The sequence below is a fragment of the Ovis canadensis genome, chromosome 6, assembly GCF_042477335.2.
Source record: "Ovis canadensis isolate MfBH-ARS-UI-01 breed Bighorn chromosome 6, ARS-UI_OviCan_v2, whole genome shotgun sequence".
In the NCBI taxonomy this organism is placed as follows: Eukaryota; Metazoa; Chordata; class Mammalia; order Artiodactyla; family Bovidae; genus Ovis; species Ovis canadensis.
This window is the reverse complement of record NC_091250.1, coordinates 120,176,341-120,192,858: the sequence shown is the minus strand read 5'-3', so window position 1 is coordinate 120,192,858 and position 16,518 is coordinate 120,176,341. Positions and strand designations below refer to the sequence as shown.

At 43.7% G+C, this 16,518-nt stretch overlaps 1 protein-coding gene across 1 annotated transcript in view; it reads right to left on the bottom strand.

Annotated features, from left to right (window-relative positions):
• EVC2 (EvC ciliary complex subunit 2) overlaps positions 1 to 16,518 on the bottom strand; it is a 157,839-nt gene that overhangs the window by 68,969 nt on the left and 72,352 nt on the right. The window contains exon 10 of the mRNA XM_069593234.1: positions 4,323 to 4,647. Within this exon, the coding sequence (XP_069449335.1) occupies positions 4,323 to 4,647 (325 nt within the window). The remainder of the gene's footprint in view (positions 1 to 4,322; positions 4,648 to 16,518) is intronic.

Sequence of the window (16,518 nt, the reverse complement as noted above, 5' to 3'; positions counted from 1 at the left end):
AAAGATTGAAGGCAGGAGGAGAAGGGGACAATAGAGGATGAGATGGTTGGATGGCACCATCGACTCTATGGACATGAGTTTGAGCAAGCTCTGGGAGTTGGTGGACAGGGAAGGAAGCCTGCTGTGCTGCGGTCCATGGGGTCAACAAAGAGTCGGACATGACCCAGTGACTGAACTGAATTGAACTACATCATCAAAAATGTGAAACTGTATCCAGAAATTACGACTGTACTAAATGACACTCCCTGTACTCAATTTAGCAGGCTGGGCAAATTGTAAAAATGTTTTATAGAAGTAAATCTACCAGGGGTGGTTAGAGTGTAAGAGTTCTTGCACGGAAGGCATTTCTTCCTTAAGCACACACATAGAGGAGTTAGGAGACCTCAGGGAGCTCAGGGCAGGTGGTGCTGGCGCTGCCTCTTCTCCAAGCATCTGGGAAGCTAGCAGATCTGGAAGAGAGTCCTGGTACACAGCACATACCCTGAACGGCCAGTGGCTGCTTGCAGGAAGCTGGGCAAGTCACTTCCCCTCTGGGCTTCCGCTTCCCCAGCTCAAACTGAAAAGACTTCATAGGCTGACTGTTTTACGCCATGGGCTTCTTTAAAGTTACACGAAATAACGAAACATGATAAACACTGTATAGAGCAGGGCCCACGGTGCCAAGTTCTGGTCTAAGTCCTACACAAGCATTAATATTAACTGTCCTATAAGACAGGCATCATCATTATCCCCAGTGTAAGGATGGGGAAACCAAGACCCAGGGAGCCTGAACAATGCCCCTGGAGGAGCAGAGTGAGATCTAAACCTAAGCCACCCGCGCTGAGTCCATGGTCAGCACTGACCTCCCAAGAACCTCTCCCTGGAGAAATGCTTTGAAAACTCTTTGGGATTACATAGGCCTTTCAATTGGAGAAGGCAATGGCACCCTACTCTAGTAGTCTTGCCTGGAAAATCCCATGGACCGAGGAGCCTGGTGGGCTACAGTCCATGGGGTCACTAAGAGTCGGACATGACTGAGCAACTTCACTTTCACTTTTCACTTTGATGCACTGGAGAAGGAAATGGCAACCCACTCCAGTGTTCTTGCCCGGAGCATCCCAGGGACGGGGGAGCCTGGTGGGCTGCTGTCTATGGGGTCACACAGAGTTGGACACGACTGAAGCGACTTAGCAGTAGCAGCAGCAGCAGGCCTTTCAATGTGAACAGAATTCATTGCTATACTAATTATTGGAATTCCTAAACTACTCAAGAAAACTGATACTGCCCATTTTTTTTTAAGCAAATTTTTGGAGGAATAATATGACTGATACATTTTCATGCGTTTTTACTTAAAGGTGACTATAATAAATGAACAGATAAGTACAAGGTCGTCAATAGTTTTCTAAGATGGAATGGTTTGAACAGACTGGAAGGGAAATAGCTCTATTACCTTTTGCCCTTCAGATGGTATTTTTGGAAGCAGAATGGCTTAAATAAAGAGACTGGTCTCTGCACAAGGTGGCCTGGGAGATCCAGAGGGATAGTCCCCTCCCATTGGCCCCTGCATGGACAAAGCAGGAAGACACTGTGTGTCTCGCCTTCTCAATGCTCCCAACAGCCAGTGTAAATAATGAGCCAACACTTAAAACTGCATCGCCCCGGGCAGCCGTGAGGTGCAGTTGCTGGGATGAGCTGCCTGCGTCAATCTTGGTCCACCCACCTGTCCTACGGCAGGTGACCTTCTCTCCATCTGATTCCTTCCCTATAAACATGGGATCCTATCAATTTCCACCTCCCTGAGTGAGTGTGAATATTTGAAGAGAAGGTCCAGGTGATGAGCTTAGAACAATTCTTGGCCCACAGCGAATGCTAACTAAGTGTGAGAGCATTTCATGCAATCAGAAACTGTACTGTGACGGTGAGTGGAAACAAGCATGATATACTGTTAATGAACTGCATAAACTTCACTCAAATAAGAAAATACATTTAAAGCAAACGGCTTAAGCTGAAATCCTAGGACAGGAGTGGGGGCCCTTTAGCATAGCTATATCTCCAGGCTGAGACACAGTAGAACTCAACAAACAGGCTGAACGAATGTTGGTCTGCTGTTGAGCTGTCAGATGAGTTTCAATTTTTTTTTTTTTTTTTGGAGGGGAGGAGTTCTTTTTATGCTGTGGAGCTGGAGTTGGCAAGCTTTCAGTAAAGAACAAGATAAATATTTTAGGCTTTGCAGGACACATCGGGTCTCTGCCACATATTCTTTTTGTTTGTTTGTTTTGTTTTTTATTTTTTGTAATTCTTTAAAAATGAAGAAACCGTTCTCAAGGGTCAGACAGAAAAAGGCCAGGCAGGATTGGACTCCTGGGTCCCAGCTTGCTGATCTCTGCTTTCCAGTCCTTCTCAAGCCTTCGTTATTGAACGCATATTATTTTTATCAGAAAAAAAAATTCGAACAAATTTAGGAAATGAGAGAGAGAGAGAATGAGGTTGTTTGGGACTGAATCACTAACTGTGTGTAATGCATTCTTTTTAAGTGCTGAGCTCAAGGAAACTCGGTCCTGACCTGTAAAGTCACGGATGGAGATCAGAGAGTGCAGTCAGCTAGGGGAGCCTCGGCGAGCTCAACAGTGCCCCTCCTTAGAAAGACACATCCACCTTCCGACTCCAGCACCTGATGAACGTGGTCTTCCTTGAAAGCAGGGTCTTTGCAGATATACTTAAAGATCTCATGAGGTCATCCTAGATTATTTGGGTGAGTCCTATATCAAACGATGAGTGTCCTTATAAGAGATAGAAGAGCAGGTGACAGGGTCAAGGGGCCATGTGAAGACAGAGCTTAAGATTGGAGGGCTGTGCCACAAGCCTTCAAGGAATGCCTGGAGCCACCAGAATTTGGAAGAGGCGGGGGTAGGGGGGATTTCTCCCCAAGAGATTTCAGAGTGGGCACATCCAGCTGACACCGTGATTTCGGACTTCTGGCCTCCAGAACTGTGAGAGAATGAATTTCTGTGAACGGTTCTAAGTCACTACGTCTGTGGTCATTTGTTATAGCAGCTGCAGGAAATTCATACAGGAGCCAAAGAGAGGATAAGTCACACTTATTTTCTTATCCCTAAAATGAGATGGGTGTTGAAGTGAAGGGACCCCAGTTGCAGGGGAGTGGGCGGGAGCGAGATAGCATAAATCACCCCTCTCTTCTTCACTGCCCGGTCCACGGTCTGACCACAGGTGACCATGTGAGAGCCAGGACGCGTCACCCCAAGAGCTCGCCTCACTCCTGGGGAATTCTGTGCACAGCCGCCAGTCTGGGGAATGGACATTAGGAGTCGAGAAGCTTGTTCCTAAGTAGATGTTAGACACCTCCCCACCCCCCAACCCCCACCGATGGATCAGGATATGTGGGCTCAAGTCACTAGAGCCAACCAGCCATCTCTTTCATGAAGGAAGGAAGAAGTCAGGCTGGATTTGGTACACTTGGGAAAAAAACACACTGGCATGATTCCTTTCAAGATAGCAACTGACACTCTAAAAAAATGAGAGCTGGTCTCTGATCAACAGAGGCCGGCCCTGGGAAGGCTGACGGATCAGAACTCCCAGGTCCCGTACTGTGCAGGAGAGCCTTCTGTAGCCCAGACCAGGGGACGCCTTTCCTGCATTACTTTTCCCAGCCACTCAGAGAGGCTGGTGCCCTTGCCCTTGATTCATAGACTTACAGAAGCTAATCAGGGCCTTCAAGAGCAGAGGGGAGTCTAGGCTTGTCTGGTTCCAGAGCCCATGCTGGAGAGAGAACCATGATGTAGTACAGTGCAATCCAGACGGACACGCATGCACTGACATCACAGCCCCCTGAGCTATGCTTTCCCAGAATGAAGCCTTTCTACTTGCCCCATTGCCTTCCACGACACTTGAACGTGCCTCTGTTATAACACAGCTGAATGAAGTCATACTTGTCATACGTGAGGATCCTTCATTAGCAAGAACCATGTCTCGATGTTCTCTGCACCTTCACTGCCTAGACAGCAGTGATCAGTAAATGCTTTCCAAATGAATTCTGGGTGGTTGGATAGATGGATGGATGGATGGATGGATGAATGTGTAGATGGACAAGTAGATAGAACGGTGGTAGGTGGATGGATGGATGGGTTGGGAGTTGGATGGACAGAAGCGTGGATGAGCCGTGAGTGAATAAATGCATGAATGAGTAGATGGGATAGATGGAAGGGTTGGCAGGTGGGGAGAATGGATGGACGGATGGATGGATAAAAGGGATGGATGGGTAAATGATGAATCCCTAAGAGGAAGGAGGGAGGCAAAAGAAAGCCTCTCTCTCAAAGCTGCCTTACCCGCTCACTGACACGTTTCAGCACCTCTTCTGCTTCCTCCAAGGCTGCCATCTCCCTCTGGTACTGGCTTTCTGTCTTCTTCCTTGTTTCCAGGTCACACTCAGCCGTCAGAGCCACCATCTTCCGATCATACTCCTCTTGAATTTCTTTCTCCAGCAACAGAAACTGCTTTTTAAACACAGCGCCCATCCTCCTCTCCACCTGAGGGGAGAGCTGGCCACTGCTGGTCAGATTTTTCAGCAGAAGAGCAATGATATCTTTGCTGATTTGAGTTCGACAAGCTTCCAGATCTGAGTCTGCCCGATTCAGGGTTGCAATTTCCAACCTGGGAAACACAGAGGTCAAGGGAATTTCATTACATAAAATTGCAACAGAAACCAAAGGTCCCTCAGAGCGCTGAGGTTTTTCAATTATTTGTGGGCAAGGTCTTTCTTTTTTCCTTTTCTCTCCTTTTCCCTTCTTCCACTCCAACCAGTTACAAAAGGACAGTGAATAAAGCAGCAGAATCTTACTTAATAAAATTCCAACCATGTTGGAAATGACATGGAATATAACTAATATAAGTCATGGTCTTTCTCAACAAGCCATAAATCAACAACATCAACAAGACTAAGAGAAAATGGTTAAATATTTGGAGGATTTCAGAATTAAAGTTTACTTTTTTCCAATTAAAAATTAGTTTATAGGTGTGCCAACTAAATGTAACCTGGTATCCTGTATGGAATCCTGAAATATAAAAAGGACGTGAAAAATTAGGGGAATCTAAATAGAGCTTAATTAATAATAAAGTAACAGTATTGGTTCATTATTTTTAACAAGTGTACCATAGGAATGGAAATTTTAATAATAGGGGAATCTGAGTACAGGGTATGTACAAACTCTCTGTACTATATTCTCAGTTTTTATGTAAATCTAAAACTGCTCTAAAAATGAAGTCTACTCCAGAAATATTGTGAGATACTTCACAGGGTCTCAGATTCTGAAACTTGATTGCGACAACTAAAGACACACATATACATCAACCTGTCTTCAATGTGGCTGAATTTTATGGTATCTCAGCTATACCTCCATAAAACTATTAAAAAATACAAAGGACAAAATTAATTTATGTTCACAATAGAAAAATCTGGAAAATAATAAAAACACCAAAAAAGACTTCATTGACTGTAGGTCTACCACCCAATCAGAACCAACAAAAGCATTTTCTTGTATTTGATTCCAGTTTTTTTTTTCCCTGCACATATTTTAGGTACATAGATCCAAGTACAATTTTGTCCTTTTTTCAATTACTACTATAGCAGGCATCTTCAAATGGTATTTAAAAGCTGCAAAAGTTTCTTTTATAATGGTTGAAAAATAACTCATGATGCGGTGTGCCATGATTCAATGACTCGTTCTTCTGGTGGTGCACATTTGGGTTACTTGAAAAATTCAAAATCTAAAATAATCTGAAGTAAACATCCTTTGTAAAGAGTTTTTTTGGTATTCACAACGATCTCTTTGGTATTATTTTCACAAAGAGTGTCAAATGTGGGTCAGATGTGACCAATATTTTTAAGTCTCCTAGGACATCATGCTAAAACCACTTTGCAGAAAAGCTTCCCATCAATGCAGTAGGTCCTTATTTCACCTGTCCCTCTACTTAACCATTTTTACCAATTTGATAGAAAATGGCATCTGACTGTAAAATATAAGTCTTAAGAACACTTTACTGTGGACATTTTTAAGCATTTTAAAGTAGAATAGTAGGACTCCCAATGCAATCATTACTCAGCTTTGAAAACTGTCAATATTTACCAATCATGTTTTAGCTACTCTATTCAAAGCAAACCAGGATATTTCATTTTACTTTGGATTTCCTCAGTATGCATCATTAACTATCAGGAATATATGTGTGTCTACATATAATGTTTATATACATGTATACGGGCTTCCCAGGTGGCACAGTGGTAAAGAATTCACCTGCCAGTGTAGAAGACATAGAAGACACGGGTTTAGTCCTGGGGTCTGGAAGAGCCTGCGGAAAAGGAAATGGCAACCCACTGGAGTATTCTTGCCTGAAAAGTTCTACGGACAGAGGAGCCTGGCAGGCTACAGTCCATGGGGTTGCAAAGAGTCAGAAATGACTAAGCACACACATACATACACACACACACACACAAAAGTGAATGTACATGTATATACACACACATAAGTGCATATGTATGTCTATTTATATATATATATGTTTATGTTTATCAGTTTTACCAAATCTTGATATCATTATCATATTAAATATCATTTAACCCTATCATATTTGAAATGCTAACAATAATTCCAATAATTCATATCAGTCACTATTTTAACTGCCTCAAGTGTCCCAAAAAATTACAGTGGACAGTCTACTTCAAGAACCAAACAAAATCCGACAATGTTGCCTAAGTCCACTTTAGACTATATCACTCTACCCTTCCATTTTCCTTTGCATGCCACTGATTTGTTGGGAAAACCAGGTCATTTATCCTGCAGAATCTCCAACATTCTGGAATTGGCTGATTGCTTCCAAGGGTGTCATGGTTTTTCTGGCCTCCGTTTTTCCACAAACTACTAGTTAGATCTAAGGTCTTGATTGGAGTCAGATTCAATTTGTTTTTGAAAACGTACCATTAGTGGTGGTAACATGTGCTTCCTGTAGAGTCGTACTATGGGTGCATGACTCTACAAAATACAAAGATGGGTCACAGGTTTGAGTGGTGCCAGCAAGATCCCTATACCAGGAAATTCCCTATTAACCTTTCACCTAATGGTTTCAGTATGCATTATAATTGTTAGCTAGATCCATGATATCATTAGGGGTTGGAAAAATATTAGTTTCTTATTCTATTATTTCTTCTATATTTTTTAAGCTGTAATTCTTCAAAAAGAAGGACTTTCTCCTCAACAATGCAGTTACTCTGACATAAAGCTCATAATTAGGATAGACGTTTGAGTCTTTGCTAATTAAAGAGTTGGTGTCATAGCAACCTCCAATGGTGACAAATGAGTTGGGAGTCTATTCATTGGTTTATTTGCTTGTTTGTTTTGGTATGAGAGCAAAAGATTAATAAAACTTTCCCCAACTCCCTGAGAACCTGAGCTTTGGCTAACTTCTACCCGAAAACCTCAGAAGGGTAAGAACATCAAATGTGATACTAGGTGACATGGCTTATGATAAAAATGATGCCTGATTGATAAATTACTTCTGGATGGGAGGACTTGTAAATGAACCATACATTCTGAATAGGGAAGCATCCTCTGAACTTCCCTGAATAAGGTCATTCTTGGACCTATGCAAGTCCCTTGTGGAACGCTGGAAGCTATGCCTGTGAGTTCCTACAGAAGATGCTGGCAACTGTGGGGTATGAAGCATTTAAGTTAAGAAAGCTCCCACACTTGCCTGATGTGGACTGAATTTCCTTGCACCGGTGCTGTGTGACTTGGAGAGAAAGCACCTCAAAGATAGGTGTAGGCTGCAGTGTGACCTGAGACAAGGGCACCCACAGAAGAATGTCTAACTCTGCACTCAGAGGACATGAATGCTGTGCTCCATCCTTGAGCTACACAGAAGGGGTGGAGTGTGGCCTATGGAAGTCTTAAGAGTCCAGCCACTCTTTCTAATGCTCAAATGTTACCATTTTAGATCAAAATGGTTCTCACGTCCTTTAGACCAAATCAACCTAATTTTAAACAAAAGCTCGTCCATTTCATTCTTTCAGTTCTTCAACAGGTATTTACTGAACATGGCATGGGCAGAGAGTGCTTTGCAGGTTACAAAGCAAGGAAGAAGCAAAGAGATGCCTCCAGGTGATGTGTGCATGGTTAAATATCCAAGGAACCAAACAAACCATGGTTCACAGGTTCAAAAAAAAATTACTTCTCTACTGAGACAGGCAAGATAGATTTCACACCTTTAATGAAGCTTTGTGTGATAGACAAACAGTGTCACCCCCAAAGATGTTCACGTCCTAATTCCCAGAAGCTATGAATCTGTTAGGTGATACGGTAAAGGTTGCAGATGGAATTCAGGCTGTTTAATCAGCCCACCTGACAACAGAAATTGATAACAAGGTCTTTAGAAGTGGAAGAGGGAGGCAGAGGAGAGGTGGGAATCAGAGGGAGAGGTGATGAAAGACACAGAGGCAGAAGTGATGAGATAGTCAGCTTTGAAGATGAACAAAGGGGCCACAAGGCAGGAATGTGAGCAGCTCCAAGAAGCTAGAAAAGCCAAGGAAATGGATTCTCCCTACAGCTGACACCTTGATATTTTCTGAAAAGGGAAAATGAACGTGTTAAGTCGCTCAGTCATTTCCGGCTCCTTGCAATCCCATGGACTGTAGCCCACCAGGATCCCTTGTCCATGGAATTGTCCAGGCAAGAATACTGGAGTGGGTAGCCATTCCCTTCTCCAGGGGATCTTCTTGGCCCAGGGGTCGAACCTGGGTCTCCTGCATTGCAGGCAGATTATTTACCATCTGGGCCACCAGGGAAGCCCCTGATATTTCCGAAGGAGGCCCATACTGGACTTTGACCTCCAGAATTATAATATTGGGTTGGCCAAAAAGTTTGTTCGAGTTTTCTGTAATAGCCTACAGAAACATTTTGACCAACTCAATACATTTGTGTTATTTTAAGCCACCAAGCTTGTGGTCACTTGATACAGCTGGATATGAAACTCATTCACCTTAGCTGATTCACGCCATACATCCATCATTCATTCGTTTATAAACTTGTATGTGTGGCTGCCTGTTGGATAAACTGCAAGTGCTTTCCTAGGGACATGAAGACTGAAATGAACAGGAGGGAGGACATGTCCCTATATTCTTTGCTGTTAAACCACTTCCGAGCTTAAACAAGCTGGGTAAAGAGCTTAGTTTCCCCATCACCTCACGGGGACCATCTTCATAGGTTTTTGTTCAGGGTTAAAAGACATAAGAAATAGAAAATGCACGGAGTATGGCATTTTGTCACTTCTATATGCAGTAATTTCCTTATTCTTTACTATTCTCTCTCCCGGAAAGCTGGCTTCAGAAGAGAGTAGGTCCTCACACCTCACCCTTTCTGACTGCCTGGGAACACAGGTTCACAGGCACTTTCTGTTTTAATAGTATTAATGTTAATCACCATGGATAAATGCTCAGAAGCACAACAATAAGAGCTGTCAGGGTGTTCCAAAGCCACAAAAGAAAGAAAAATGTCCCTTTAAACCAATTAAAATAGCATGCAATTAATGAAGCGATCATCTGTTAATTTCCCAAATGGCACAGAAGAACAAAATGCATGTTAAGAATGTATAGTTGGCATATAGGATTGGGTCCACTTGTGAAATTCCCATCACCCACTATGGCACTTACAATTATTTAGACAGTGAAATACACATATTTTTCCAACCCTCTCCCACAAATTCTCTAATGCCTCCAGGAAACAAAGACATTTTAAGTTACACAGGCTGGACTGAGATTCTTAAAATTCTCTACTACTTCACAAAGTTGGCAGAGTTGGCAAGGTTTAAACCTGCTTTCCTAGGGAACATTCATTTGGGATTCCCAGGTGGCGCAGTAGTAAAAAAATCTGCCTGCTAGCACAGGAGACACAAGAGACTAGAGTTCGATACCTGGGTTAGGACAATCCCCTGGAGTAGAAAATGGCAACACTCCAGTATTCTTGCCTGGAAAATTCTACAGACAGAGGAGCCTGGCGGGCTATAGTTCATGGGGTTGCAAAGAGGCGGACATAACTGAGCACACACATGCAATTCCTAGGGACGTTTCCTTTGTTCAGGTCACAGAAATGTCATCTTGTCACTGTACTTTAGAGGGGGAGGTATTTGCTCAGGCCAGTTTTGCTACACACACACCCTGAACAAGTGATAGCCCTCTTAAAAATGAATGACTTCACATGGAACTTAGAACAACGACCAGCACAGAGGAAGCACTTCATAAATATAAGCCCTTAAAATGTATGAATAGGCTTGTCTATAACATCCTTCTAAAAGAAATGGAACAGCTGAAATTATCCAAGAACAGATAAATACTTTGAATAGCTACTGATGATAAAAGAGAGAAAATAACATGAGTGTCTTTTTCCTTATTATTTCATATAAAAATTAATCAAGTTCTCACCAAATGGCAAGTAAGGTGTCAGGATGAAATCAGGATAAGATTTGATGCAGGAAATGTTCTGAATGAGAAAGAAGACTCATTAACATGGAAGGTAATTCATTCAGAAGGAAAACGAAATGGCCACGGCCATTTTTTACAGTATAAATCCAGTGTCTTCAAGTTGGCTGGTGTAAGCATAATAAGCATAATAGACCCATGAAAACCAAGTGAGTATTCAGTTCAGTTCAGTTGCTATTAGCGACACTGAAATTTTCCTCATAGGAGCCAGTTTCCATGGCATTTTACTGTAGCAAGATTCTATGCAGGGACTATAAATCATATTTATATCCAGTGGATTTGAGGGCCTGGACAATGGATATTTAGGGGGAAAGACCCCCTTGGTGTCCTCACTGCAAAATTGTAATGGCAGGTTAAATAAGTAAACACTGTGTGTGAGTGAAACACTGGGTAAAGTTATGATAAACCTTAAGTCTGGTGGCTCAGATAGTAAAGAACCCACCTGTAACGCAGGTTCAATCCCTGAGTTGGGAAGATCCCTTGGAGGAGGGAACGGCAACCCATTCTGGTATGCTTGCTTGAGAAATCCCATGGACAGAGGAGCCTGGTGGGCTACAGTCCATAAGGCTGCAAAGAGTCAGACACGACTGAGCAACTTTCACTAACTCACTCACACTTACTCTCACACTCACTCATTCACACTCACTTACACTCACTCACTAAGTTTTTCAGTTTGGTATAAACTCAAATAGATTATGATCAGATTCAAGGTCAGCAGCCTGTGTCCTTGTCCTTGACCTTTTCCTCTTAAAGATCTCTTGGTTTAGAAGTCACACTGGTCCCTCTCTCCAGCCTTGAGCTGCTCCTCAAAGGAAGCACAGATGTAGATAGAGGTTCATCTTTTCATCCTGGCATTTCCATATCACTACCTGCTGCCCACTCCCCATTCCCACCTCCTCTCGTTGGCCAGACCCCAACAGGACAGCTCCGGAAGATACGAAAAAGAGAAGGAGGGGTTCCTCTCTCCACTTGCCTGTTTCTCAGGAGATGATGTTTCATTATGTCTGAAAACATCATAAGCCTGGGAGTCACACCAATTTAGCTTCCAATCTCAGCTTCTCCCTCCCCCTGTTAAGCCCTGGGTCATTCAGGTGAGTTACTTTATGTCTCTGAGCCTGGTTTCCCAGTTGGTTAATGAGAAAATTATCACCCCTGTCAAATGAAGGTCACTGAGACACAAATGACCTTATCTATCACAGACATAGTGAGCAGACTTGTGGTTGTCAAGGGAGAGGAGTGTTGGGGGAAGGACTGGGACTAGCAGATGCAGATTATTATATGTCGCTGTTTGTTGTTTACACTAAGCTGTGTCTGACTCTTTGGGACTCCATGGACTGAGTGGACACATCTCCTGCGTGTCTCCTGCTTGGCAGGCAGATTCTTTACCACTGAGCCACAGGGGAAGCCAAATTATTATATATGCATGCTAAGTCGCTTCAGTCAAGTCAAACTCTTTGTGACCCCATGGACTGTAGTCTACCAGGCTCCTATGTCCAGGGGATTCCCCAGGTGAGAATACTAGAGTGGGTTACCATGCCCTCCTCCAGGGGATCTTCCTAATTCAGGGATTGAACCGCATCTCCCGAATTGGCAGGCAGATTCTTTACCACTAGCATCACCTGAGAAGCCCAAATTATTATATATAGGAGGGATAAACAACAAGGTCCTACTGTATAGCACGGGGAATTCTATTCAATGTCCTGTAATAAACCATAATAGAAAAGAATATGAAAAAGAATGTGTATACATGTATACGTATATATAAATTGCTTTGCTATACAGCAGAAATTAACACAACATTGTGAATTAACAACTATATTTCAATAACATATTTTTTAATGAAGATCATTGAGATGATTAATAGTGCCTTTCATGCACAGGCTTTGTTTTAATAGCTTGACGGATATCAAACCATTTAATCCCCATGATGACCTTGTAAGGTAGGTGAAGAAATTGAGATGCAGAAAACTTAAACAATCTTGTTGAAAGTCACATCATTATCTGGTGGCAGAAGTGAGATCTGAAGCCATGCCATGCGACCAGAGTCCAGGCTCTGCGCTCTGCCCCACTGCCTCACACTGACGTGCTCAAAGTCCTGAGCCAGCACCCGGCACAAAACAGATGCTGGAAAATGTTACTTCACGTTGTTGTTGCTATGGTAATGGTCGTCAGAGTCTTCCTTGGCATCTTTCTTTACGGCAAAGAAGAAAATGTGAAGAGAACGTAAGCAGACAGAGAGAGAGAGAGGCAGAGAGACGAGTGATAGATACACAGGTGGACTGCATATGAATTCTTATTTGGAAAATTAGATTTTGCTGTACCTGGAGACTAGATGACGGTGACAGGAAAGGAACTGTAAGACGGAACGTTTAAAGATGGCTTTAGAAACGAGATCAACCTTGGATTTCAGCTAAGTCATCATTCCAACCAATGCCCAGGTTTCCTCAATGCTTTTCCCACTGGAGTTCCCCAGCCTCCACTCTGCCCACACACGGGAGGGGCGCTAAATGCTCCTCCAGGCATCTGTCCATTGCGGGAGAGCTCAGTCAGAAAGGTCCTCTTTGTAACCCTCTGAGAGCCACCTTCCTAAAGTTTCCATCGTTCCAGGTTCTGCCGTCTTCCTGGTGACCTCAGAGGTATCTGGGGATGGTGACCACGTGCATACCAACTATCTCCAGTCATGGGTATATGACAGGGTTTTACCAAGAGCAATGAGAGGCCAGTGAAGTCAGGGTCACTGAAAAGAATGGACCGAAGGCCCTGGATGTGAGGTTGAGTGCAGGTCGCCGGTGAAAACGTGCCAACGGCCAGAACTCAGGCAGTGAAGCTGAGATGGACATGGGGGAGAGCTCTGGAAGGGACAGGTGAGGGGCCCTGAGGAGAGGCCATGTCGAGATGATGCCCACAATTCCCTGGGCTGTTTGTTTCCTCCCATGGGACCCCAGATGAGAATTCCTGGTTAAAGATGAGAAAGGCCTTTTGAGAACTACAAGCTGCCCAAACTGACACGCATGACTCTCTGGTTTCCTGGAGTGGGTATAACAGAATCTTAGGAACCAGGCAGGCTCAGGACAACAGAAATGCCTTGGGTCACAGCTCTGGAGACCAGAAATCTGGATCAAGATAAATAAATGGGAGCAAATTGATCCCAGAACTGAAGATTAACTGCGCTCAAAACCATCAAGACGACCACTGATGAGACCACTAATCATGACCAATTTCCAGATGACTGTCAGCTGATGGTGCTGTTTCTACATGTTGCCCCCTCCCTCCACGTATACTCCCCTGAAAATTCCCTTTATAAACTCATGCCCTCTGACTGGCAGTGGGAATTTGGTCTTTGGACATGAGAATGTCTTCTCCTTCTGTTGCCCACCTGCAAGATAAATGAAACTTTCCACCAACTGTGCCTCTGAAGTATCAGCTTTCAAATGGTGAACAGCTGGACCCAACTTTTGGTAACAATACTTCTTCTCTGGCCAAGAATTTAGGCCTCTAAGATCCTCCGCAGCATCCAGACTCTAAGATCCTGTTTTCCCAGGAAAGTAAAAGTCACTTTATACTTGAAGTTAGCTAACAGATGATCAGCAATTTGTGCAAACAATTTTCATGCCACATTTGTCTTTTCACTAGTGTACAAGGATGTGCTCTTACATAACCAAGAAAAGCTTATTTTCCCACCCATCGATGCATACAAATAAAACCTACCTTTGTGGCTCATTTAATCTTCACCACATACCGACATTTCCTGAGGACCACCTCCAAGGTGCCTGATTCTGGGAGCCTCAGGGAACATTCAACCCCTCATGAGCTCAAGCACCACAGTTTCCGGAGGTGAACAAACCTCTAGGCTCTTTATCCTCACCCTTGCACAGAGTTTATGACTTTTCACTTTACGAGCACTGGATGCAATCACAGTATTAATCACATTCTTATTCACTCATGTAGCAACATTTACTGAGCACTTGGGATGACTTTTCCACATCTCGAGACTGGTGCTAGTTATAGGGCAGACACGTGCTAAAGACAAGATGAAGTTTCACGGTGCCTAGCCCCGTGTGTGTGTGTGTGTGTTAGTCGCTCAGTCATGTCCAACTCTTTGTGACCCCATGGACTGTAGACTGCCAGGCTCCCCTGTTCATGGAGTTCTCCAGGCAAGAATACTGGAGTGGGTTGCCATTTCCTTCTCCAGGGGATCTTCCTGACCCAGGGATCGAACCCAGGTCTCCTGCATTGCAAGCAGGCTCTTTACTATCTGAGCCACCAGAGAAGCCTAGCATGGTGTGGAATCACATATTTCCCATGTGATTCTCTGATGAATGCCTGTCTTCCTCACTAGACTATAAGCCCCAGGGGCCAGCACCCTGCCTCTTAGGCTCACCCTTGCATTTCCAGCCCCTTGCCACCTAATGTAGACTGAACAACTGCAAGGCACACGTGGACAGAGGAATGAATAAGGAGTTGGGAGTCACCAGGAAACTTGCGTCCATTTCTGCAAAACCTATGAATCTGTGCCATAGGAAGAAACCATAAGATTCAGTGGGCAGATTACAGCCAAGAGCTAAAGTGACTGGAAAGATATGAATCACTTACTATGAGCCAGGCACTCTCAGGTCTGGGTGACGGTGAGTTCATTAAATGCTTACCTCCCATGGCGTGGGCATCATCACCATCCATCCTCATGCTCAGATGAAGAAACTGACACACAGGGCTTTGATCGAGGCTATCAAATGATTAAGTGAAGGAGCCAAGAGTTGGGAAGAGCGCTGCAACTCAAGCAGCTCAGTGCTATGCCCAAGCTACTTCCTCTGCTAACCAGACAAGGAAACACGACTACACCTTCAACATAGGAAGAGTTGTCTGACCTTACACTATATAAGGAAAGGGCAGAATTAAAGCTCCCAGGAAGTGCCATGGTTTCCTATTAGATCAGCACAGGTACAAAGATCAACTGCCCCTCTGACTAGGTTAGAACTTCCCTGGTAGCTCGGATGGTAAAGAATCTGCCTGCAATGTGGGAGACCTAGGTTCAATCCCTGGGTCGGAAGGATCCCTTAGAGAAAGGAATGGCAACCCATTCCAGTATTCTTGCCTAGAGAATTCCATGGACAGAGGGGCCTGGTGGGCTACAGTCCACGGGGTCGAAAAGAGTTGGACACAATTGAGTGACTAACACTGACTATGACTAGGTTGTGCTGTCAAACACTGGGGATGGCAAACTGGTCCAGCCTCTATGGTGGGCAACTGGACAATAGCTATACTTTTAAAAATGCTCACTAATGCAGCAATTTGACTTTGAAAAAGTCACACTACGGGTGGCCTTGTACGTCTGTGACCAGACAAGCACTGCAGTGCTGACCAAGAGGAAACGTGGTAGAATCCAACCACATATTCTTCAGTGGGTGGCTGGGAGGTACAGTGGTTAAGACCACGAGCTCTGAACCCACATCCTGACCGCAGCTCCTACTTGCCTTGAGACCCTGGGCAAGCGACTTAAACCCTCTGTGCTTTAGTTTCCTCATCTGTAAACCGTACTCAGCTCAGAGGCTACTCTGAAGAGTAAATATTAAATATGTCCATGTCAATAAAACAACCAGGTCTGTGTTTCACTCACATTAAATTCTTTAAAAATTCAGTTGTCATTACTATTACTGGAAAACTATGTCCCACTTAAAAGAGCAGTGTTGTTCTGCAGGTATAATCAACACTCTCCAAGATTGCTGCAAAGTAAGAGGAAAGGGAGCAAAACAGTGGGTAAAGTATGTGATCATTTTGCATTTTAATAAAGGCGTGTCTGTGTAAATATCCATACAGTCATAGACCATCTCTAAAGGGTACATGACATTGCCTTTGCCTTTGGGGATGACAACACCATGCAGGCAATGAGACGATACTTTGGTTTTCACAGTACGGCCTTTTCTGTCATTCTAATTCTGTGCCATGTTCATTAGTGACTGTTCAAAAATTAAAGTAAAGAAACAGGGGGGAAAAAAAGCAAACAT